Below are 24,764 nucleotides of genomic sequence, written 5' to 3'. Positions count from 1 at the left end.
CCCCTATAAACTCTATCACCTGGGTAGGAGCAAGAGAGGATTTGTTCATGCTGATGGTGATGCCCAGCTGGGGAGCCAGCCGGAGGAAGTAGTCCCTGGCTGAGCAAAGTAGATGCCTTGTCGGGGCGGTCAGGAGCCAGTCATCCAGGTATGGAAAAACCTGCATTCCCTGGAGTCTCAGGTGGGCCGCTATCATTGCTTTGGTAAACACCCTGGGGGCTGTGGTGAGACCAAAGGGAAGGACCCTGAACTGGTAGTGACTGGCTCCCAGCCGGAAGTGGAGAAACCTCCTGGATCGTCTGTCCATAAGAATGTGGTAGTGAGGTCTATAGAGCACATCCAGTCGGGAGAATGGATTGAAGAGTGACCATACGGAATTTTTCTTTGGTTACCGACAGGTTCAGAAGGGAGAGGTCTAGGTTTGGCCTCAAGTCCCCTGTCTTTTTTGGCACCAGAAAGAACCTGGAGTAAAACCCTAATCCGAGCTGGTCGGGGGGACGGGCTGGATGGCTCTTTTTTCTAGCAGCTGCTGGATCTCTGCAGCTGCTGCCTCCCTCTGATCGGGTGGTACATCAGGGAGGCTTTTGATTCTGGGGACAGGATACATGGGAATTTGGTAACCTCTGGATATGATACGAAGCACCCAGCGATCTGATGTGATGGACTCCCAAGCTGCCAGGTGCTTGGAACGCCCGACTGCCTCCAGAGTGGAGCAGTCGGGCAACCCTCAGAGTTGCTGTCAGAGAAAGTTTCCCTAGACCCAAAATTCTTTGGGCCCCCTCTGCCTCTAGGGCGGCGTCCTTGTCCTCCTCTGCCATGGAAGGACTGGTTGTCCGGAGCAGGCTGAGAATGTTGCGATTTCCGGAACCACACCTTCTTCTGTCCCTTTTGGTTCTTGGAGAAGGACCTCTGGGGGGAGAAGTAGAGTAGACAACATCTTGACTAAAGTGTCGAACGGTCTTGCCAAATAAGGCAGAACCATCAAAGGGGCATTAATGACGCCTAAGGGTTCCAAGTCACAATGCCTGGCCTCATGACTAGGCCTGCTCTGCTGGCTCTAGCGCCCTCTGTAGCATGGGACAACCACCGCATAGAGGTATTAGATATCGATCTTAGAGTGGCCATGCGAGTGGAGTACAATTGTTTGTCCTCTGCCGATATAGACTAAGCAGCGACTTTGATAAGGTCTCGCTGCATCCTAATAATGTGTGCCATATAGTTCAGAGACCTTACTGAGAAGGTCGCTGAACTAAAAGGACTCTTTGCTCGGTGGATGGACCGAGGGGCTCTCCTGAGCTTTCCCTCTTGGTGGCTGCCAACATGGCATCTGGGGACCCTTGCTCCAGTGGGATCTGTCCACAGGGGGCTCAGAATTCTATCGGGCATTTGGGAACTGGCTCCACAGTGTCCGGCTCCTTCCACGCCCTGGTGGTAATAAGGTCCACCCTCAAGAGGTAGACTGCCCTGGAAGCCTTGGGGACAGACCACCCCTAATCCTGAGCATTTCCATGATGTCTACATCTTGAGCCTTCCCTTCATCTAAGTCCGTGTCTTCTGTTAAGGACTCGGGGGAGTCCACGTGTCACCTCTTACACTTCTGCTTATGAGGAACATCCTTGGGGGCTGTCGAGGAGGTCTCACCAGCACTGAGACATCGAAGCAGGCTGTCCCTGAGGCCGGGTGACGGAAGCCTGACACAGCCGAGAGGGAGGGGTGGGATGCTCAATAGAGCTCTGGGATCCGAAGCACTCTGATCCGATGGAGGGATCGGAACTGGCGCTGAGACCATCGGTTCTGAAGGACCCATGTGCTCCGACCGGGACGGAGCCGAAGGCACACTGAATCCCACAGATTCAAAGCTCAGCCCACGGCTCCGAGAGCTCGGATCCGACAAGGAAGGACCCGACAGACTCGAGGGCAGAGTCAGATCCGAAGTACCCAGTACTGTGCATGAGCACTCCCATCTGCAGCTGGGCCTGGATGAACCATCATCCGTCCAAGTCCGCATCCAAAGGCTGTAGGTAGATCTTGACAAGGCCACAGAGGTGGCGCGGGAGTGCCACTCTCCTCCTCCTCAGGTCCCAGAAGCACAGGGATCGAGGAGGGGACCCCTCCTGGCCTCCCTCTCCTCCGGCTTTAGTGGAAGTTTGAGTTGCCACAGAGGACTGATCCGGGGCAAAGTCCCGCAGGATCTTCAGTGCCCTGGGGTTGACAGATCGAATACCCAGAGGAGAGGTGTTCAACCCCAAGGCACCGAACACACTGAGTGTGGCCATCCGACAGTGAAAGCTTATGGCCACACTCGGTGCACTTGGAAAAAATAGGCTTTGGGGCCTCCGACAGTTTTTTTTTTTAAATAAAAGTTTAAAACTACCTCACACAGACCAGGCCCCAACACACAACAGCCCACACACACACACTACACACCAGCGAAGGAAGGGGAGGAATTACACTAAAAAATAAAAGTACAATGACAAAAAGGGATCCTAACCACACGCAAACACTTAACTATGAAAAATATAGAATTTTGCAACAAAAAAGTAACCACTTATCTAGAACATGCCAGGAGCTCCGCAATCTAGAAGCTTACTCTAAGAGCAGCAAACTAGATCTGAGGTCAGTCAGGGCTGGCAGGGGATTATGGGTAAGGGGAGGAGCTAGGAGCTCGGATCTTTAAGCTATGAAATAAGTTGCCGGCTCGGATCTGAGATCGGATCCAAGACCCAAAGGTTGCTGACAAATGAAGTACCTAGTTCAGATAGAAAATTTCAGGAGTCAGCCGACCGGCACTTGCGAACTGCTTCTGCTTCAGGCACCGGACAGCAAGAAAGACCGATGTAATGGCATTGGCTGCATGCTTTATACCACTGACAACCTAACGTCACGAAAGATGAGACAGCAACCAAAGCAGGACCCAACACTTTGATAAATCAGGCCGACTGAGGGCTACTGCAAGCAGATAACCCAAATGTGATGGCTGCAATAGTGAAACACGAAGAACATCTGGTGTTAGCTGTGAAATCAGGGGATGGTATCTCAGTAAACAGACGCTTAGTATATCTTTCCTCTTCAAAAAGGTGTGCCACAGGGATCCTTTTTATATCCAATATTATACTGAAACTGCATTAACCAACGTCTCCTTGGCTTTCCTCACAGCATGACTTTCAACTCTACTTCCACTTCCTCATGAAAAGCATCAATTAAAAAAAACAACTAATTTGGAACTCTTCAAAAAACAAAACAAAAAAAATTATCTTGGAGACTGAACAAAAACTTTAGACTACAAACACCTCCTGACAATCTTTGATCATAACACAACAATGAAGCATGCCCCCCCCCCCCCCCCCCGATCCTCACAAAGTTTCAAAATACAACTACATAACACTGGCAAGAAGATAAAACTCCCTCATTTCCTAAGCCCCAAAAAACTCCCATTTGCCCTCCCACTCATTAAGATCAGCCACTGACAAAGGAATTACTCTTCCACAGTTTGAATATGCTCTCCCTAGGTTTCAAAACAAGGCAAGCCATTTCAGTATTCATTCTCCATTAAATAAGCTCCACCCCTTAACCTTATACAGAACTAGATGGCTTCCGGTTAAACAAAGATCAAATTTGCTTCTAGGCTTTCAGCTGTTCAAACTCCTAAAGGAAAGGAGACTTCCTCTTTTAGATTCTAAATTCATAAGGCAGAACTCCTCCTACAACCTCAGAAGTCAGTCTTTCATGTCCAAACTACATTCCATTCCTCAGACTACTATTTCTCTACCCTAGACCCTAAAGGTTTGGAATGCCCCTCTGCACTTAAAAACCATCTCCTCTTACAAAACATTCGGCACTGTACTTAAAGTACATGTAAATGCAACTGCCTCCCATCTACACATCACCTAACCACATCTTTCGATCACTCTATTTGCCTCTTACTCACACTGGAACTATCATAACTACATGCTTAATTGCATTCTATCTGCTGTGTATATAACTACATCTTACACCTTTGTTTCATTACATATAAAACAAGTCAGAAAAAGTGTATAATCTTTATTTTAGTATACCTCTAGGGCTAAAAATAATTGTCAGCTTTCATCAGTGCCCTACCCCAGTTAGCAAACTCAAATAAGTAAATAAAATAAAACCCATCAGTGAGTAATTAGTATCAAGGTATAACTCCCACATATTTGAAAGTCGATAAAGGAAGAGGAAGAATTATCTAACATAAGTAAAAGTTTATCTGGCAAAATTCAGCCCTGCCCCTCTGTTTTACAACTATTCAGCTGACCCAAGGCCACAAATGGCAGAAGTAATACCTAGCAAAATTGTTAAACTGGGCTTATGATTCAGGCAGCAAAAGTTTGAGGACTTCTTAAAGCCAAACATCACTGATTCATTAAGTTTCTATTACTAAAATCCAATCAGAAATAACCCAGTGTCACCAAAGTTGTATGCAGTCTTTTGCCCATTAAAGGCCAAGTAACAAGTAAGAGTTCAACACATTTATGTAGTGCGCATAATTTTCAGCCACTTCTGGCAAACAATGCTTATGTAGACTAAAAGAACCAAAATCTCAACATTTACTTTACTGCATAATCTGTCAAAGGAAAAACATTAATACGTAGTGCTAAATATCTAGTAGAAAAGCTATATACGCAGTGGTAGCGTTGTTGCCTCACAGCAAGAGGTTCTCCAGTTCGACTCTTGGCTGGGGTGCCCTCTGTGTAGGGTCCTCCCTGCGTTCGTGTGAGTCTCCTCCAGGTGCTCTGGTTTCCTCCCACATTTCAAAGACGTGTGTCTGGAGCCCTGGGCCTCTGCTGAAAATTGGCTTTGTTCCAAGTTGGACTTTCCCGGTAAACAAATAAAATAAAAATATATATTCATACGACTAAACAACGTCCCTTTATTATCGTAGAACTATAGAGCAAGAGATCATACTGCCAATCTTAAATAGCATGATTCAACAGGTAATATCACAGGCCATACATCTAGGCTAAAACACCAACTGAACTACACATATGCTATTTTCTACAACTTTCCAGTCAGACACACCAACTTCCAAACTACTGAAAGAGCTGCTAATGTTGAGGTCAAAGTTCATGACTTGTCTGAGCAAGCAGTTCTGGCAAAAGCTTGATTTACTTTATTATTGCCAAGTTCAACGTTGCATAGTTCTGCAAGCAAACCCTGGAAAATACTGCTCTGATGTTTAAACAATTCCACAACTCAAAGGGCAAAACACTGCTTCAAGTTCTAAAATCAGGTTAGACCAATTCAAAATGGCTATCATGCATTAAAGGCATATACTATACCTTGGTGAGTTCTGCTGTCTGAACCAGTCTGTTCTTGCTGCCAGCATACATCATCTGCTGCTCAGGTTTACAGCCTGTGAAGAAAAGACAGTAATATATATGCACATTAAATGTCAAACTCATTCAAAATAAATGTCATAAATCATCCTAGTGCAGAAACAACTTTAATAGAGATTCTACAGTAGAAAAGAAAAATTACGTAAATCAGTGAAACTATGGGCAGCCACGGTGGTGCAGTGGTTAGCGTTGCTGCCTCACAGCAAGAGGTTCGCCGGTTCGATTCTCGGCTGGGGTGCCTTCAGTGCAGAATCTGCATGTCCTCCCTGTGGTCGCGTGGGTTTCCTCCCACATCCCAAAGACTTGCAGTAGGTAGATTGGACACTAAATTGGCCCTAGGTGTGTGTACATGCCTTCTGTGGAAGGCTGGGCACCAGGGCTGGCAACTCAACACTGTAAAACTCCACTGCCAATCATGAGCAGACAGATCTGCTGTGGCGACCCCTAACCGGGAAAAGCCGAAAGAAGAAGAAAAAGTGACAAATTAACTATAGGCCTAAATTTAACTATAATGTATCTTGCAGAACTTCATAATTTAACAACTAATATATATATATATATATATATATAGTAATACAACTGCAAGACTAGGCTATATAAACAAATCCCATGTACTGCAAGTGATAAAAAGATAACTACTGCCCAACATGTAACAAAATTCATTGAGTAAAAAGTAAATTGCTTGAACAGCAATCTTAGCATCAGGACCTTCTACAATAAATACATTTTTAAGTGATATAAGGCTGGCATTACTGGGAAGTACAAGGTAACATCAAATAATGCTTTCTCTAGTTAACCAACAACTAAACAGCCAGTTTTAAGCACTTCACTCCATCACAACTGGTGCAAAGAAAAAACAGCTGACACATAAATTCTCTGCACTGTTTAAATTTCTGGGCATTTAATCTGCAATACAAGTGTGTGAAGATGCTCACACCAGCATCTGTTTGCTACAGAAGCATCTTTGAAAGCAGAGAGAGATCTGAAAGAAATGCAGACAAAACATGACATGGCACAAATTCTGATAAGGCTGAAAAAATGAAACAGGCCCTAGGGAAGTACAGAAATGAGTCTGTCAAGTAATATTTGAATTTAATACATAAAAATATCACATTTTCAGAGCACAAGGACATAGATGATCCAGCTGTTTTTCAAACAATAAAGCTCAGTGGGGATTATCATACTATCAGGTGATGTGAAACTAACTGAACAGGTTGATGCAAAGCAAAGTCTTGGGAGTGGACAGTAGAGATACAAAAAGATGACTGACAGGCCACCACATAAATGATGAAAGAACCCATACTCAATCTGCCATTCTGTTCTTAAAGCTGTAACTCAAAACCAGAAACACAGCATTCAAAGAGTTATGGGAAATGGATACCAGTGAAGATCAGATAATAAATGGTCTTCATATGCCACATATGCCTACTAATGTAACAGCTTTGAGAAAAAAAAAATGAGTTTAATATTTTTACACACACAATTACCCGGGTTGTACATCTAGGTTGAGGACTTTTACTGGAGGCCCAGGAACATTTGTGTAGCTAAATGACTTGCTCAAAGTCACAATGTAACAAACGGAGACTGACTCAAACCCAGATTACAAAATGAAGCTCCTTAGTACCGCATGACATACTTACTGAGCCAAATTGCCAGACTAGACTAAGATATCTTGATGAGACACTGAATTAAACTAGATTATGCCAAAGAAAAACATTTTTCATAGCAACAACTTCAGACTTCATAAACAGCATCAAAAATAAGAGTGGAAATAAGGCAGTAAGTTAGAGAAAACAAATATGCATGGGAGAGGCACAGACAACCATCATTAAATGCGATAAAAATAAGTTATGTTCTTACCATAATGTTCCATGCTTTTTAGCTTCATTCATTCATTACTGATGGGGGGTGTCGGTTCCGTCCTTGGAACAGAGTCGGCCTTGTAACAAGCTGGTACCAGCCAAAAAAATCTTGAGCTAAGCTTTACCCATAGTGCCCCTCTCAATGTTCTATCAGATCGAGTTTGCCCATGATAAAGAAAGCAGAGGCTTTTCTGAGCAGGTCCGCTAATGTGGGAGTTGGTCTAAATCCGAACCTCCAGGAGCCCCTTGGAGGGGGAAGGACAGTGGGTTGTAATGAATGAGTGAAGATGAACACCACAGATGGAACGTTATGGTAAGAACATAACTTCTTTATCCGATGTTGTTAATCTTCATTCATTCCTTACTGATGGGACAGAGTCCCTAGCTACTTTATATCCTGGGAGGCCTTATGGAATGATGTTCTGAGTACCACTGAACCAAAGGATGCTCTCCCCCTGGAGACCAAATCCAATTTGTAATGAATGATAAAAGGTATGAGGGGTAGCCCAAGTTGCAGCTGCACAGATATCATCCACTGAAGCCTTTGACTGAAAAGCAGCAGAAGTCGCCACAGATCTGCTTGAGTGTGCTTTGACCTTGCTCCGTAGAGGAATTTTATTATGTTGGTAGACAAAGCATATACAATTTCTCAACCACTTAAAGTCACTTTAGAAACAGAATTTCCCAATTTAGGGCCTGAATAGGAAACAAATAAATGGTCTGATTTACATACTGATTTAGTTCTGTCCAGATAAAATGGTAATTGTCTATGTACATTCAGCAAATGAAGGCAGTATTCTCCTTTGATTGAGAAATTTGGAAAATGACTGGAAGGTCAGTTGTCTGGTTAATTGTTAATTCTGAAATAACTTTGGGCAGAAAGGAACGGTTAGTCTGGAGTGATACTCTGTCCTTATGAAAGACCATGCAAGGGCATTTTATGCACAAGGCCTGAAGCTCGGCTATGTGTCTTGCTGAACTGATGGCTACTAAAAATAGGGATTTCCAAGATAAGAACTTTATATCGCAAGTTCTTATCCAGGTTCGAAAGGTGATAGTGTCAGAAATTGCAGCACTAGTGTTAAACTCCAAGGCTCTATCGATTCTTGTGGTCTGATACGAGAGACCCCTTTCGAGAATGTTTTACAGAGAGGATCGGAAATTAAGGACAAGTCTTGGAATCCATTACGAAAGTTTAAGACGGTAGCCAAATGTACTTGAATGGTGGAGGCTGCTGCTCCTGAACGAAGAAGGCTTGACAAATCATCCAAAACCACACTAACAGGAGCTGAGCAAGGGTCTAGTTCTCGCTGTCAGGACCAAATAAGGAATCTCTTTCACTTGCCAAGATAGATTTTCCTGGTGGATGGTTTGTGTGAAACCAGAGGAATGTTACGTACTGAGGAAGTAAGGTTATTCTGTCTGGCAATTACTGGAAGTGGAGAAACCAAGCTGTCAGCTTGGGACTGGATATGTTTGGGGGTATCAACCCCTGCGGCTGCAAGATTAATTCCAGAGTTGGATCCAGAAATCCATGGTTGGTGTACTAGGTGGGGCCAAAGGAAGGGAAACCAAACTTGTCAGGGCCAGTAGGGTGTAATGAGGATTACTCTGCTTCTCAACCGAAGGGCCTGCTTTAGAAATTGTGGGATCAGGGGAAAGGGAGGGAAAGCAGAACAGAAAACGGAAAACAGAAGTCCCACAGGCCAACCGTGTATTACAGCATCCTTCGGGTACTCACCCCTGTAGGGGAGTTAGGGCAAAGTAGCTGCTGCATTTGCGATTTGCTGGAAAGGCGAACAGGTCGCAGCAAGGCTGGCCCCAGTGTCTGAAGATCTTCGCCACTATGGCTGAATTGAGAGACTACTCGTGACCACTGGCAGGAGGAAACATCTGCTCAGTTTGTCTGCAATCACACTTGAATTCTTGGGAATGTGCGTTGCTATCAGAAAGCAGTTGGAAGCGGTCGCCCTTTGCCAAAATCTCATGGCCTCTAGAGAGAACAGGTAGCTCTTGGCTCCCCCTTGTTTGTTGATGTACCAGACTACTGACATGTTGTCAGACTGGGCAGCAATTATCCCCGACAGGAGGACAGATTGGATTGCTTGCAATGCTAGAAGCACTGCCCTCAGTTCTAGAACATGGATATGCAGGTTGGCCTCCATGAGTGACCAAGTGTCTTGGACAGTCTTTCCCTGGAAGTGCCCCCCCAATCTATCAGGGAAGCATCCGTGGTCACTATGACGTTGGGCTGAGATGGGGTGAAAAAGGGCGACTCCGTAGGTCTTTTTCTGGCTTCATCCACCAAGTTAAATCTTGTTTGCATCTGTTTGTTATGCAGATCTGAAAAGACATAGGATGATGTGAAGAGGACCACTGTGTTGTTTAGGAGACACTGAAGATGTCTCGTGTAGTCTTATCAGGGGAACTATTGTAACTGATGCTGCCATTGATCCTAGAAGCTGAAGGGCAGCCCGAGCTGGAACTTTGTCCTGAGAGAGTATCACCAGGAGTTGGGACCTCAGTCTTTCTAATCTGTGATCTGGAAGGGAGACTAGGCAAGATTGGATATGGAAAGTTGCTCCTATAAATTCCAAGGTTTGAGAAGGAGTCAACTTGCATTTCACCCAGTTTAGAGATTTCTAGGTATTTTGCTAGTTTTAGTTTTAGAGTGTAGAGTATAGTTTAAGTCTGTAACCAGCAGACGCTTGGTGGGGGCAGTAAGGAGCCAATCAAAGTACGGAAACACCTGGAATCCTTGGGAGTCTCAAGTGAGCTGTTACCACTGCCATGCATTTGGTGAACACTCTGGGAGCTCGAGAGTCCAAAGGGCAGCACCCGGAATTGGTAATGACTGGCTCCCAGCCGGAAGCAAAGAAATCGTCTGGAGCGTTTGTTAATTTACATGTGGTAATATGCATCCTGAACAGAGCCAGCCTTAGCCGAAATGGCACCCTAAGCGAAGTAGTGCTCCGGCGTCCCTTAAGCCCCCACCTATACCACACTCTTGAAACACCCCTATTTGAGCCACACCCACTGGGTCATTCCCCAAGAAAGCCACTCCAGTCATTTCCTTAAATTATTTAAATGCAGAGGAAGAAAAAGATACCTTGTAATGTAGTTAAAACTGCAACTACCTTTGCATATGTATTTTATACTTGAAATACCAGAGCCAGATCATGGTCAAATAGGGTTCTAGGAAGGGTAATAGACCGCCACCCCAGAGCAGCCCCTCCTGCAGCAACCACCAGCAGCAGCCCCCTCCTCAGACATTCCAATGTTCCATTATTTGGTTATCTCACCAGTTACCATGCGTATTTGCGTCTACAATGATTACAGATATTGAAATAAAATAGCACAAACACAGATAGCCATCTGCTAAACAAATGCTACAGTCTCACAATGAAAACAGACTTAGCATGAGCAGTAAACTTGTCTGCCCTTGAAACTCATTCACTGAAATGGCAAAACTCACATTCATTGAAACAGCATGAAAACCCACATTTATAGAAATGCAACTGGTTGGTGGAGAATTAAGTCTACCTTTGGGCCGTTTTCAAAACAAGACTTCTTGTGCACACTTTTTTAGGGCCATGCATACCATGTATTTATTCTTTAATTCACTTTCCCGATTGTATCAAATTATATTCCTTGTATTATATTCCTTATATAATACAGCACCACTTGTTAGAATATGTTTTAAACATTCTTTTAATAAACAATGAAACAATTTATGAACCAAACACTACCCATTTCAGAAAATTTCAACAATAGAGGGCTACTCAAGATTTCTGTCATTACAATCCAGCAATACTACTCCACACGCACAATCTCTGCAGAACTAAAATCATCTGAATTCCACATTAACGAAATCTGTAACTAATGAAGAGGTTGCTACTGGCAAACAACTTTACATATCAATGTTATCTACAAATTCAGTGCCTGCTGCCCTTGAAAAATTAATTGCCTATATTACATTAAAAAATTGGTAAGTTGGTAATATTGCAATAGGAAATGACTAACAAGTTCACAGTCACTAGGTATCTCATACAAAATGCCATATTCAGGAGTGTGGAACCCCTATCCCCCCTTATAATGCACCAAATAATCAACAATCATATAGGCACTGCATATCAGCACTCCATCTACATGGTGTGGGAGTGGAATCCACAGCCTTCTGCATCAAAGGCAATTATGTTACTAACACTGCTTTCACATTCTACAACACAGTGTGCCATTTGATAAACAAAAAACAGCTAGTTGTTGTATCTTTCGGCTTTTCCAGGCTAGGAGTCGCCACAGCGGAACTCCGGTCTACTAACGATTGGCAGTTGATTTTTACGTGCCGGGTTACCAGCCCTGACGCACAACCTTCAACGAAGGTACGCCCATTCACGCACGTCTCCACGCAGAAGACGCACTAGCTGAGAATCGAACCGGACAGCGTCTAGTTGCACACTGAAAATATTTACATTTGTTACAGTGTGTTAAATTTTCTAGTAAGTAATGAAACAAAATGTATGACCCAATAATGACAAACATGCCCGTTTCAGAACATTTTAACCATAAAAGGCCCCTCAAACAGTATCAGTTAATAAGCACAATCTCTGCAGAAGTAAACATCATCTGAATAATTCTACATTAACGAGATTTGTAACTAATGGATGATATTTACTGGCAAAGAATTTTACATTCCACTGTTCCATCTACAAATTCAGTGCTTGCTGCCCTTGAAGAATTAATTGCCTACGTTGCATTAAAGACAAAAATGGAACACTGATAATATTGCAATAGAGAATGACTGAGAAAAGTACAGTTGTGTACACTTACCTTAAATGTAGATGTTCGAGTGTATTCACTGTTGCAGTCATCACATTTGTGTTATCTGCTTGCAGTAGCCCTTAGTTGGCCTGATTATCAAAGTCTTGGGTCCTGCATCGGTTGCTGTCTCATCTTCCATAACGTCAGGTAGTCAGGGGTAAAAAGCATGCAGCCAACACCATTACATCAGTTTTTCGTGCCCCAGATGTCGGGTGCCCCCATAATGGGAAGCAATTAAATATATAGGTTATACCTCCAACAAAAAAGCAAATACACCCAAAAAGCTTTTAAGCACAGTAAAAAAAGGAATAGAGGTATAGCCATAAGAAATCAGGGGGCTGGAGGGAGGATAACCAGGACTGCAGCAGTGAATACACTCTAACATCTACATTTATGGTAAGTGTACACAACTGTACTATGTTCTTCATGTTTCACTGTTGCAGTCATCACATTTGGGTAGATTCCCAAAGCTAAGGAAGGGAGGAGGAATTTAGACAGCATAAGGACCAGCTATAAGGCCCTGCAAGACAGTACAGTTGTGTACACTTACCATAAATGTAGATGTTAGAGTGTATTCACTGTTGCAGTCATTACATTTGGGTAATCTGCTGGCAGGTTGCCCTCAGTCGGCCTGAATAACGAAGTCTTGGGTCCTGCATTGGTTGCCGTCTCCTCTTCCATGACGTCAGGTCGTCAGGGGTATAAAACATGCAGCCGACATCATTTTATTCAGTTTTTCTTACCCCAGATGTCAGGTGCCCCCCAAATGGGGAGCAAAAATATATATATATATATGAATAAACCATAAATATATAAATGCACTTTTAGAAACAAACTTTACTTTCAACTAAAAGCAAATACACCACAAAGGCTTTTGTGTATAGTGAAGGAAAGAAAAGGTATAGAAGGGGGATGGTGGTAACCCGGACTGCAACAGTGAACACACTCGAACATCTACATTTATGGTAAGTGTACACAACTGTACTATGTTCTTCGTGTTTCACTGTTGCAGTCATTACATTTGGGTAGGATCCCAAAGCTATGGATGGGAGGATGGAACTAAATGGAACTAAACAGCATTAGGAGCGGCTATAAGGCCCTGCAGGACTCCAGTGGCAAAGCCTGCCCTGGATTTGGAGAAGAGAGGTAAATGATATTGCTTTGTGAAGGTATGAACAGAGCTCCAAGTAGCAGCCTCTAGAATGTCTTTGGTTGGGACCTCTCTGAGAAAAGCTGCTGAAGTAGAGGCAGCCCTGGTGGAATGTGATCTGATCCCCTTGAGCACAGGTTTACCATGGTGCAAATAGCAGAAACGAATGCAGTGGCTTATCCATTAAAGGCTACCAGTAGTTGCTCAGACTTTCTTAGATATTTAAGTACTACTACTGCTTTGTTGCCTAACAGGCGGTCCTGGTTTAAGGAAGCAGCCAACAATTTAGCTTTAACATGATCTGGCAAAGATTGCTCCTTAAGCCAAGCATGCCTTCTAAGTACAGACCCAGTAACAGCAGCCCTGCAAGATGCCTCTAGTGAATCAAAACCACATTGCAAAGTATGTCTTCCAACTTGTTCAGCAGAATACATTAAATCCTGTTGATGCTTATTTTCAGCAGAGTCAGGAATCAACATAATTTTCTGTTTAAGCAATCCAATAACATGCTGCTGATACTTTAACATGTGAAACTGGCAATTTAAGGCCCTAATGGCCAAGGCTGCAGAAGTGTATACCTTCTTACCCAATCTATCCAGCGCCCTGGAATCTTGATCAGACGGGGTAAAAGTTTTGGCAGTAGTATACTTTATGCCCTTGGGTCCCTGTGAAATGGTCTCAGGATCCGCAGTAGGATTTTTAAAGAGGAACTTGTGAGAGTCAAGAACCTTGTAATATCTATCTGTTTTTCTGGGAGCAGGAGGTAAGGAGTCAGGGGCCAAGCTAGACTCCGTAAAGGCATCATCAACAATGTCCAGTACAGGGGGGATAGCTAAAGGCCTGTGTTGGGGCAGGAGTAAGAAATCCCCAAGCCTCTGGCTTTCCAGCGAAAATACTTCCTAAGAGTATGCAAGGTTTCACCAAAAGAGAAATCCTCTGGAGGGGAACCAGAGGGAATAGAGTCCTCTGCATCAGAATTCTCATACGTAGATAAGGGTAAATCCTGGTCATCAGAAGAAACAGAAATTTCAGAATCCTGATCAGAAGAATCGTAACCTAATTCAGTCCTAGGTCTCTTAGAGGGGGAAGGTTGGCTTCCCCTGATTAAAGTAATAAGGTCTTCAGCCATTCTTATCATTTGTTTTTTAGGCACAGAGGCCTGACCATGCGGTCTGGGCATTGGTATTCCAGGCATGAATTGAGTTTTAGGCCTTGAAGACGATGATGGCATCGGTTTAATATGCAAGTCAGTAGGCCTGAATACACCCTCAGAAGCCGGTGCCCGCAAAGTGGCTCCGGACTCATCTAAGGTAGAGACATCCACAGGTTCCACAGTTGAAGCATCTCACAGCATACTGGACTCCGAATGGGTCTCAGTAGAGGCCTGCGAATCTGAAGTAGCGGGTATCAGGGGCTACGAAAACACCTCACTGAGTACCGGCGAACTGGCGACTAGCTTAGGAGAAGCGTCGTTGGCAGCTTTGGACCTAGGCGGCTTGTCTCTGTCTTTATCTCTGCATTTTTTTGGAATGTTGGTAGTCGGGTGGCTTACCAAAGCCATTTCTGGATAATTGAACAGAGTACCAAAATATTTAGAAGTGTAAATATACTGACAACTAATAGTTCGTTGTTTAAATAAGGCACAAAACCGACAGGGAGGAGCATCATGGTCAGGGCCTAGGCAAGGAATACAGTGCAAATGAAAATCTTTATGATGTGTTTGCTTTCCACAAGAAATACAATTATTGACTTTTACTGACATCGATTTAGAGCAAGAAAAAGTTTCCCCAATGGGGTACTTGGCTTTAGTTGAAGACTTCGGTTCTGAAACTCGAAAACAAAAATTTCTGGAGTCGGCTGACTGGCACTTGTGAACTGCTTCGGACACCGGATGGCAAGAAAGACTGATGTAGTGGCGTCGGCTGCATGCTTTATACCCCTGACTACCTGACGTCATGGAAGATGAGACAGCAACCGATGCAGGACCCAAGACTTTGATAATCAGGCCGACTGAGAGCTACTGCAAGCAGATAACCCAAATGAAATGACTGCAACAGTGAAACACGAAGATCAGACACGTTTATATTAACTAGGCATCTTAAACAAAGGACGGCACACTAAGGAATAAAGAACCCCTATCCCCTCTTAAAATGCAACAAATAAATCGGCAACTAGGACATTATATACCATGCCTCCATAACTCTCAACCACTTAACACAAGAAATCTGAACGAAGCCTAAAATAATGGGGGGGGTCAAAGGCCCCCAAACAGGGACAGATTATAAATATTGCTCTTATAGACTTAGAAAGTTGCTAGAATAACAGCATTTGTCTTAGCATGCATTTTCTGAAGGAAATGAAGGCTGAAAATCAAATTCATTATTGGCTGACATTTCACCGCAGTGATTTATCAGATCGACTATTTTAGATGGACAAGACAAAAAATGTGAGGCAAAATCTGGGAACTATACAACATTATGGCAATGGAGATCTATGTCTCAAGCACTCTGTCAATGGATACATGGGCTTTGGGGAGAAGGAAATTGACCAGGGGTGTTAGCTGTAAGAATCAAGTGATAGCTGTGGAGAGGGGTAAAGTGTGTGTGTGGGAGGCAAATAGGTTGAGAGCTCTGATCTTCAATAATACAATGCCCCACTCACTGCAAGATTCATCAAAAAAGGAAATCTTAAACCACAGCCATTTTTTCACCTGCAGCAACCCATGAAGAAAGACTAATGTTTACTCTTAAGAGAAATTAACAAAATGCTGCCATACATTTCTGCTACCTGCATGGAGTTCATAATCTTCTCCTCCCACCTAACATATAAAACATGTTGAAATTTCTCCATACCTCTCAACCAGCTTCCAATATCAGATCCACAGATGCAGGTCTCGGTAAGCAAAAAAGAGTGATCTCCACATTTCCAAATGCCCTTGTAAAAGTGCCAGCAGCTTCTTGGGGAGGGGGGGGTAGGACTGAAATGCACAGTGAGAGTAATATAGCACTTTAAATCCCTCAGATAAAGAGGACCCTAATCATTTATGGACAGCTATAGCTGCATCAAGGTTTTAAAGATGATATAATAGCAAACAGGAAGCTACAGCAGACTTCACAGCACACATGTAATATGATGGCACCTGGGTGCAACAGTAAATAGCCTGGTAACAGAGTTTTTCTGCTAGCTTTAAGAGATCAGTTTCAGAATCAGGAAGTCCCAGGTAAACGGCATTAGTGTAGTAAAGGTAGGATGAAACAGGAACATGAACAGGTTTTGTAAGATCCTCTCTGGAAATATTCCACAAGTAGAAACTTAACTATTTATCCACTGTTCGCATTTAGTCCCTAAATATTATCCAGTTCCCAGAGGATCATGTTTAGACCATGCATCTTACTTAGCCGGTTTAGTAGTGGCAGCTACAATGGATAATAATCTTACTTTTATTGCAGATTTCATTTTGTTAAGGTTATGGAGTGTCACAGTAGATAATAATTCTAGCAATCTGAGTTTCCCATTAGAGCCTATACTTGTTTATGTAGCAGAACAAACACTATGCATGCTACTATGTATGAAGACATGTTTGTAGCAGCTCTTCTTTAGAAGTGAGAGACCAACACCTAAAAGCCCTGAGACATTAACAAGTAAGGATGATTATAACAGAAATATTGAGAATCCTGATTCTACCTGCATTGCCATTAAACCATTTTGTTGGGTTCTTCAATCCCCTCTGTACCTCCCTATGGGAGCTTACCCCCTCTCCGACCAATGGACCTCAGGCCTAGATGAGTGATTCACAACATCTAACTAGGCATATTCCTTGGATATGTAATACATTCAAGGAAAACAACTGCAGTCTTCAGAATTTAGCAGGAACAGAACTACTGTAGTGTGGGCAGGTTTTAAGTTGCCCTTTGTCTGACTGGAATGGTTCTAAGATATAAGCCTAGGACAAGTTGATATGACTGCTCGTATAAGAAACATACCTATTAGGGGACATTATTGGCGAGAATCTACGGTAGTGCAGCGTTAGCTTTGTTGCCTCATAGCAAGAGCTTCTCCTGTTCGATTCTTGGCTGGAGTGCCTTCTGTGTGGAGTCTGTATGTCCTTCCCCCGGTCGAGTGGCCTCCAAAAGACTTGCGTGAATGGGCGTGCCTTCGCTGAAGGTTGAGCGCTGGGCTGGCAACTCAGCACCATAAAAATCTGCCAATTATTAGCGGACTGGAGTTCCGCTGTGGCGACCCCTAACCGGGAAAAGCCGAAAAGACAAACATCAGCAACATAAGATGACAGCTCATTAAGAAACTTCAGGGCCTAAATGAGAGCAGGAATGCTTAGTTTGACATGAGTCTTCAGTGAAACAGGCAACAGAAAAAGCAATTATTTTATAAGCTAAATCTTATCCAAATCTTAAAACAGCAGAAGACATAATTTATTCACATATTTCTTTTAGCTAAGCGTTGTAGGGAAATTTAGTTTGACAAGATTCTTCAGTGAAATAGCTGAAAAATAAGCAATTTTATAAGCTAAACCCTATCCAAATCTTAAAGAAAAACAATAGTAGCAGATGTAATTCAACATTTTTATCCTGATTTCTTTTAGTAAAACTTTCATCTATATCACCCTGTTAACTGCTTACATCATAATCAATGCACAGAGCAGTACAAAGCTGTTCTGCATCTCAGTGAGAAAACTATATGGTGATTATGTACTTTAAGCAGTCTTCTACAGTGTTACCTTTCTTTACTCATCTAAAACCTAGGAGTAAAAGTCATTAGAATTCACTGCAAACAGACCCTGCTTAAGATATACAAGTAACTTTTTGAGGCAAAAATTGCATATCCATTCTTCCCAGAAAGTGGGGTTCCCAGAGTCTATAGTCCCTGCTACATCTGGAAAGTTTATACAACCTGATCATAAGGTACTATCCTTTCAGACAAACCTTATTAACAGCTGCTATTTCCAAACACACACACACTCTCTCGCACACGAAGCCCAGTGTAAACTACACAGGCACACATACACTTACCTACTTTTTAATCTAAATAGCCACACGCGTACACATGGCGTTAACTCTTCTGTTTGTTTAATATCCGCATGTAACTGTAGAACGTGTTTACATCCACGGTGGCGTGCGTGGATGTGATGCATGCATGTTCCTCCTTAAAAGGAGAAGACTGCACTACCGACCACTACTATGGAGTAAAGTTTTGGGGTTTTTTTGTTAATTCTTAAAGTCCTGGCCAACCTGCAGGTATAAAAGTGGGAGGGGCACTAGTTTCCCCCTCCTCTCCCTATGATTCCGACACCCTATGGTTTATTTATTTTAATTAATTTACTTTCTTATTATGCGTTCGCATAACAAGAACAGTAAATTAATTAAAATAAACACAAACTGCGCCCTTTACGAGGTGGTCCTGTACAGTGCCCTAGGCGGTCACCTAGTTCGCCTATACCAGAGGCCAGCCGTGATCCTGAAGATCTAGTGAACACATCCAATCGTCTTTCTCTAAAAAGGGTAGGATAGACTGAACCGTGACCATCCGGAATTTTGTTTGGTTGACAAATTTTTTCAGAATGCTGAGATCCAAAATTGGTCTCCAGTCCCCTGTCTTTTTTGGCACTAAAAAAAGACCTTGAGTAAAATCCGGATCCTATTTGGTCTGGTGGGTCTGCTTAGATGACTCTTTTTTGAGACAGCTTTCTTATTTCTTGAGCTGCTGCTTCCCTTTCACTGGGTGGAAGATCGGGAATTTGTCTTAGTGGTTTTGGGTAAATACTGACGGGTATGCAATAACCTCTGACAATGATATTCTGCACCCAAGAATCTGTGGTTATCGATTGCCAGGCAGGATGGTGCAGAGAAAAATGTCCCTCGACTGCTTGAAAGCAATCGGGCCGCTTTTCAGGAGCACTGGCAGGGCTGTCCAGAGAAAATCTGGTTACGCAGACCCCCTCTGACTCTACAGGGGCATCTTCCCGATGAGTTACCTCCTCTTCCCTGGGGGGGGGGGGGGTAAACTCATCATGTGTGTCGCAAAAGGACCCTGGGATTTCTTGTGTCACATCTTTCCACTCCTCTGATTCCTAGAGTAGGATCGTTGGGGGTGGAAAAACATACGCCCTCGGCAGACAGGATCTTGCCATCCTTTTCACACCTGGCTAATGTTTCTTTCACTTTCGGGCCAAAAAGGGAATAAACTTCCACTGGAGCATTAAGAAAGGAAGACTTAAAAGGGTCCGCAATTGACAAAGGTGCATCCAGGCATGACGTCTCATGACAACGCCTGGACCCACAGCTCTAGCCACCCCTTCAGTAGTGTGAGAGATTAACCGCACAGACAAGTTGGATATAGATTCCATGGTGACAAGCTGTGAGACAACTTGGCACGCACCTCATCAGAAACTGCTCCTGCTAAGGTTCCCGAGAGTTCCGAGATTAGGTCTCTCTGAATCCTGGTAAAGGTGCCAAGTAATTCAAGGACCAAATGGTGAAGGTCGATGAGGAAACACTCGCTTCCCTAACCTGTCCATCACCCAAGACTCATGGCCACCACCAGAGTGTCTACTGGTAGGCCTTTGGATCAGTATGGACTTTCTTCCGGCGGGAACAAAATTTTGTCTGGTCTCCGGGGGATTGGTTCAACCATACAAGGACTCTTCCAGGTGCACTGCACAATGAGTTGGACTAGTTTGTCTGCAGGCGAGGTCACCCAAGAAGTACAGGGTTGAGCATGAAAAGCCTGCAAAAATAGGGACTCTTCAGAGGAGAGGTTGGTGGGCTTCCAGTCTCCCTGCTGTTTTAAAATTTCCAGTACGTCTCTGAAGGAGACATCCTCAGGGTGCGACTGTGGGGATCCCTCCCTTCATCGTAGTCTGCATCTTCGATGAGGGACTTCTCAGGGCAGTCCACGTGCTTCCTCTTGCACGATCTCTTACGTGGTACTTCTTCAGTGGGGGCTTCTGATGAGGACTCCTAAGAGAGGGCTCCCTGCGTTAGGGTATCTTGAGGCTCTTGTGCTAGATGTCCCGATATGGTGGACTGTCTCAGCTGTGGTTCAGAGGGAGGACATATATGATATTCAGATGCCAACTATTTGCCTACAGAGGCACGGGCCCTCTCCGTCGCTTGGAAAGTTGGCCCGCCTGAAGAGGGACGGGAGCCCGAAACAGAAGAGGACAACCTCGGAACCGGGGTCACACCCTACTCCGATGAACCCACTCCCAAGGAAGGAGCCCCAAGAGGACTTGGTACTGCCAAGACTCCCAGAACTGTAGTAGATGGCGCCCAGTCATGACCCCAAGGATGGCTCAGCTCCTATTGAGTCAATGACCAAAGGGGTCGGCTCTGGAACCATGGTGAGATCCACCAGTGGAACCAAAAGTGAAGCCGGGTGCTTCGACACCTGCAAGCTCATCAATGGAGAATATACAGGAGTCCGTGGAGGAAAACTCCCAACTCCGGTTTGGTGGAGAGTTCTGGAAGGTGTTGAAATCTCTCTGGCCATCAGCAGCTGATCCACAAGTCGCACCATGTCCAATTCAGAGTGGTTCCTGGAGGATCCGTTTGATATCCCCGACAGAGAAGCAGGCTGTTCCAAGAAAGGGCTATATTGTTGCCCAAAGAATGGATCTGCTGTAGGGGAGTATTGGGTCCAAGGTACATCTTATCCTATCGGCACAGTGGTCTCAAGACCAGTAGGATGTATAGGGAGGGGGGAGGTGACCGGTGTTGGATGTACTATTGTTGGTGTAGAATAGGATGTGGCTGAAACACTAGTTAAAGCCATGGTCGGTGCAGTGGACATTATTGGTACCGTGACTGGTGCAGGAGGCAGTGTCACTGAAGATGGCACCAAAGTGGATGATCGAGGTCTTGGAACAGAAGACGGCACCGTGAAGGGCGGTTGAGGCCCCGGAGTCGAAGTCGTTCATGCCAATTTAAGTATTTTTGTTTAGACTTTTTGTCACCAGAATGAGGCGAAGAAGGAACGGAATTAACTTTCTTTCTTACTTTGTTTCTTAGGAGGGGATGAGCCCTCTGACCCAGAAGTATTCTCTGAAAAAGGAGGGTTTAAAAAGGCCTTTTAGAATCAGTTTGTTCTTTCTCTCGTTAAGGGTACGAGAACTGAACCCTTTACAAATGTCACATGGTGGTTAAACAGAGAGGTGCGGAACATCCAGAGAGTAGACACAAGATAAATGACTGTCCGAATTAGGCATTTTGCAACCACATTGGTCACACTGCTTGAAACCTCAAGAGGTTAGGGGAAAGAAGGTAGAGAGAGGGAATGCCTGTACCAACGATGGCACCTGAGATTACCAAGTTGGTAAAGAAAGTAAGAAAAATCACCCAATAGGGGGGTAAAAGTTTAGCAACTAATGAGAGAAGGGAATTACCAAAGTAAGAGAGAGAAAATCTGTGGAAAAAGTTTTAGAATGATAAATATTTATAGTACTTAGCTGACAGCTGGCTTGACACGTCTTGATATCTATGCGGCAAACGAGATTTGAGGTAAGAGGGAGAGGGTGCCACTGGTAAAGCTTAGCTCGAGAGTTTTTTGGCACGAGCTTGTTACAAGACCAACTCGGTTCCAAGGATGGAACAGACACTCCCCATCACTAAGGAATGAAGATTAACATCAGACTAAAGCAATTACAGCAGGTGGGCAGAAAAATTACCAGGTTGCACATGTTGAGATATATTAAGCTTTTTTGCAACAAGGTAAACAGATTTTTTTTAAATTACAAATGCAGACAAATACAATGGGTATGTAATCGTGCGACTGCAGCAAGAAATTCTCTCAAGGAGAAAATAATTTCACTGAATATACACTGCAATATTTTAATCCTTAAAATTCCACTGCATTACACAAGGTACTAAATATGGGAAAAGTAATCAATATGCAGATGTCAGTTCATAAACAGAAGACCTGTCATCTGCTATACAGTAGAAGGGCCACTGCAGCAGGCAAAATCATTTCAACAGATTAAGTGATGTGTTTTCAGTAAAGCTTAACCTAGTCAAGAAGATAGCACTTGATTCCACACTCCCTGCTGCCCATAATAGGACATCTGCAGAGGGCACTCAAATCCTAATTTCATATGGCAATTGTACACTATCAACTTTCCAACCAGTACAGGACAACTGTGCCAGTTCTGACAGCCAGGTGGCCATCATCTTTGTTCAAGGTTGCATGTTTATTCAATAATTCCAAACTAAAGGAGGAAGCCTGTCATTAAAACACACTGATATGTTTACAGGCCCAAAATTTCTGGAGCAGGTCAGCAACGTCCTGCCAGCTATGCATATACTCAGAGTTAGTAATTATCATATAACATGCATCGCACAAAAAGAAAAATACATGTGGCATGCATTCCAGGCAACTCCATGAAGAGCTTATGTGAGCTGTAAGATCGCCATTCAGCTCTGGTGCTGACGTAACCAAGTTCACTGTGCCCTCAATTCTTTTTCACTAAAAAATTCATGAGCTCTGATCAGTAACAATTTGTACAAATTTGCAGCCTTGATATCTCTGAGAAATGTAGTGCCTGGGTTAAGTTTACAGCATGTGCCCCTAAGCAGTTCATCTTGAGCATGTAACAAATTTGCTAGTTTGCCAAATGTAACACTGCTGTTCACTAAATCACTCAAACAGAGGCAATGTACATGCCTTCTAGAAATAAGTGTTTCAAATGCTATGCTACTTCCACATGACAGCAGCATATTGACAGAACACTGTTCAGGTTAACTATCCAAACGGTTGCCATAAGAGACCATTAAGTCAATAGCATACATACTTGTATACCACATTCCCTTTTTTTCTAGTAAAGCATACTATTTTCTATATATTCTGATAGGTACCATGCATTACTTAACAATGATTTAAATTATCCTTAGTTTGCACTAAGCATGTCACAAGCTTTTACATCACAAATCAGTTCTTTATTCACCTCAATAAACATTTCAGTGAATTCAACTACACAGTCTCTTTAATAACATGATCAGTTGTCGAACAGTCTAGATCTCTCTCTCCAGTTTCTTAAACAGCCTTCCACAATCGACAGTATGACAAGACAATCAAGGTCATACAGCCTCAACAAATTTTTGAATGCTGCAGTATAAACTACAACGTTTTTACATCTTAAAGAGCAGGCTTAAGACTACAATGGAAAAACAAAAAGAAATGGAGCAAAGCATAAACCACCAGTCCTAAGAACAAAGGACTACTACTTCACAAAGATGACATCCAGACTGGCAGTGGTGTGGGATTTTTAGGAAAGTGGACTCGAGATAGGGAAGTGGACCAAAGATCAGTTAGGAGACTGGGAGCAAATTAAGTGATTAAACTGCAAGAATGGGTCAGAATATATGCAACTCTCTGGACAAGGGTTTCAGAAAGAGCAAAAACAGAAACCAGTGTGGCTACACAGAAATGTGAAGCTAACGATTAGATCAGAAGACAGGGCACAAAGGTGGTGGACTGGAAGGGGATGGGAGATGGAGGACAGTAAAGGAGTAAACTGTAAGAAAACTGGCAGAAGTGATCAGGAAGGAATCTAAAGATAAGGGTTTATAGGGTGTGCAGCAGAAATGAGGAAGGCAGGGATGGACAGACTCGCCAGATGGAAGGGATATCATAGAAAATTATGAGAGACAAGTAGTGAATGAACACTGTTTCACTGTTCACAAAGGAAAGTTAAGAGAAGGCATAACATGCTTGAAATGAAGTATGCAGAATGGGGATAGTAGTAAGCAGACAGCAAGATAGAAATGAGGGTGGTAGTGACAAAGTACAGTTGTGTACGCTTACCATAAAAGTAGACGTTCAAGTGTATTCACTGTTGTAGTCCTGACTTGTGGGATTTCCTGCCATGAAAGTCCATGGCCAGCCCAACTACCATAGGAGGTTACTAGACTATCAACCCGGATGTCATTTCAATTCTAGACGTTTCATCAGAGTGTAATTCCAATGATACTCTAGTCAATACCCAGAATTTTATTTAGTAATGACTGACAATGTCCAGGAGGATTGTGAGCACCATCCCTGCTAAGAATTTACGGTGCACCATCCACTTGTCCAGGTTCCTTTTGAACAGTGTCATAGAGGTGCTCTGCTTCACATGAACTGGCAGTTTATTCCAAATATGCAGCAGTCGCTGGAAGACAATCTGTCCCTCCAGCACGTCTCATTGAAGTCACAGGCCATATTTCGGTTCCTGGAACGGGTGGGCTTTAGTCCTATTTGATTTATGGATGTGCATCAAATTCATTAGGTCTGGGATGGAGATTGCTCTGTACTCCAGGCACAAGTCTCTCCTAAGAAGTCTATATGATACTGAGTATAATGACAGGCACTTTAGTCAGTCTGTGTAAGAAACTTGCTGGAGTACCTTGATGAGCTTTGTTAGAAACCTCTGAGGTCTCTCCAATTGCTGCAGGTGCTTTGTACAGTACATGTCAAAAAGGAAACATTATACTCAGTTATGGGCCTGATTAGTGACTAGTACAGAGGGGTTATAACCTCCTTTGGTCCAGAGGCAATGCCTTTGGTAATTAAGTGTGCTACGTA

The 24,764-nt window shown here is 43.5% G+C and overlaps 1 protein-coding gene across 1 annotated transcript in view; it reads right to left on the bottom strand.

Annotated features, from left to right (window-relative positions):
• The window catches only part of LOC122788139 (glia maturation factor gamma), a 515,865-nt gene that overhangs the window by 130,173 nt on the left and 360,928 nt on the right, over positions 1-24,764 (bottom strand). The window contains exon 7 of the mRNA XM_044055132.1: positions 5,304-5,377. Within this exon, the coding sequence (XP_043911067.1) occupies positions 5,304-5,377 (74 nt within the window). The remainder of the gene's footprint in view (positions 1-5,303; positions 5,378-24,764) is intronic.

The sequence above is a fragment of the Protopterus annectens genome, chromosome 1.part0, assembly GCF_019279795.1.
Source record: "Protopterus annectens isolate FY-2018-M chromosome 1.part0, PAN1.0, whole genome shotgun sequence".
Classification (NCBI taxonomy): Eukaryota; Metazoa; Chordata; order Ceratodontiformes; family Protopteridae; genus Protopterus; species Protopterus annectens.
The sequence above is the reverse complement of the archived record's forward strand: the minus strand, read 5'-3'. Positions and strand labels throughout refer to the sequence as shown.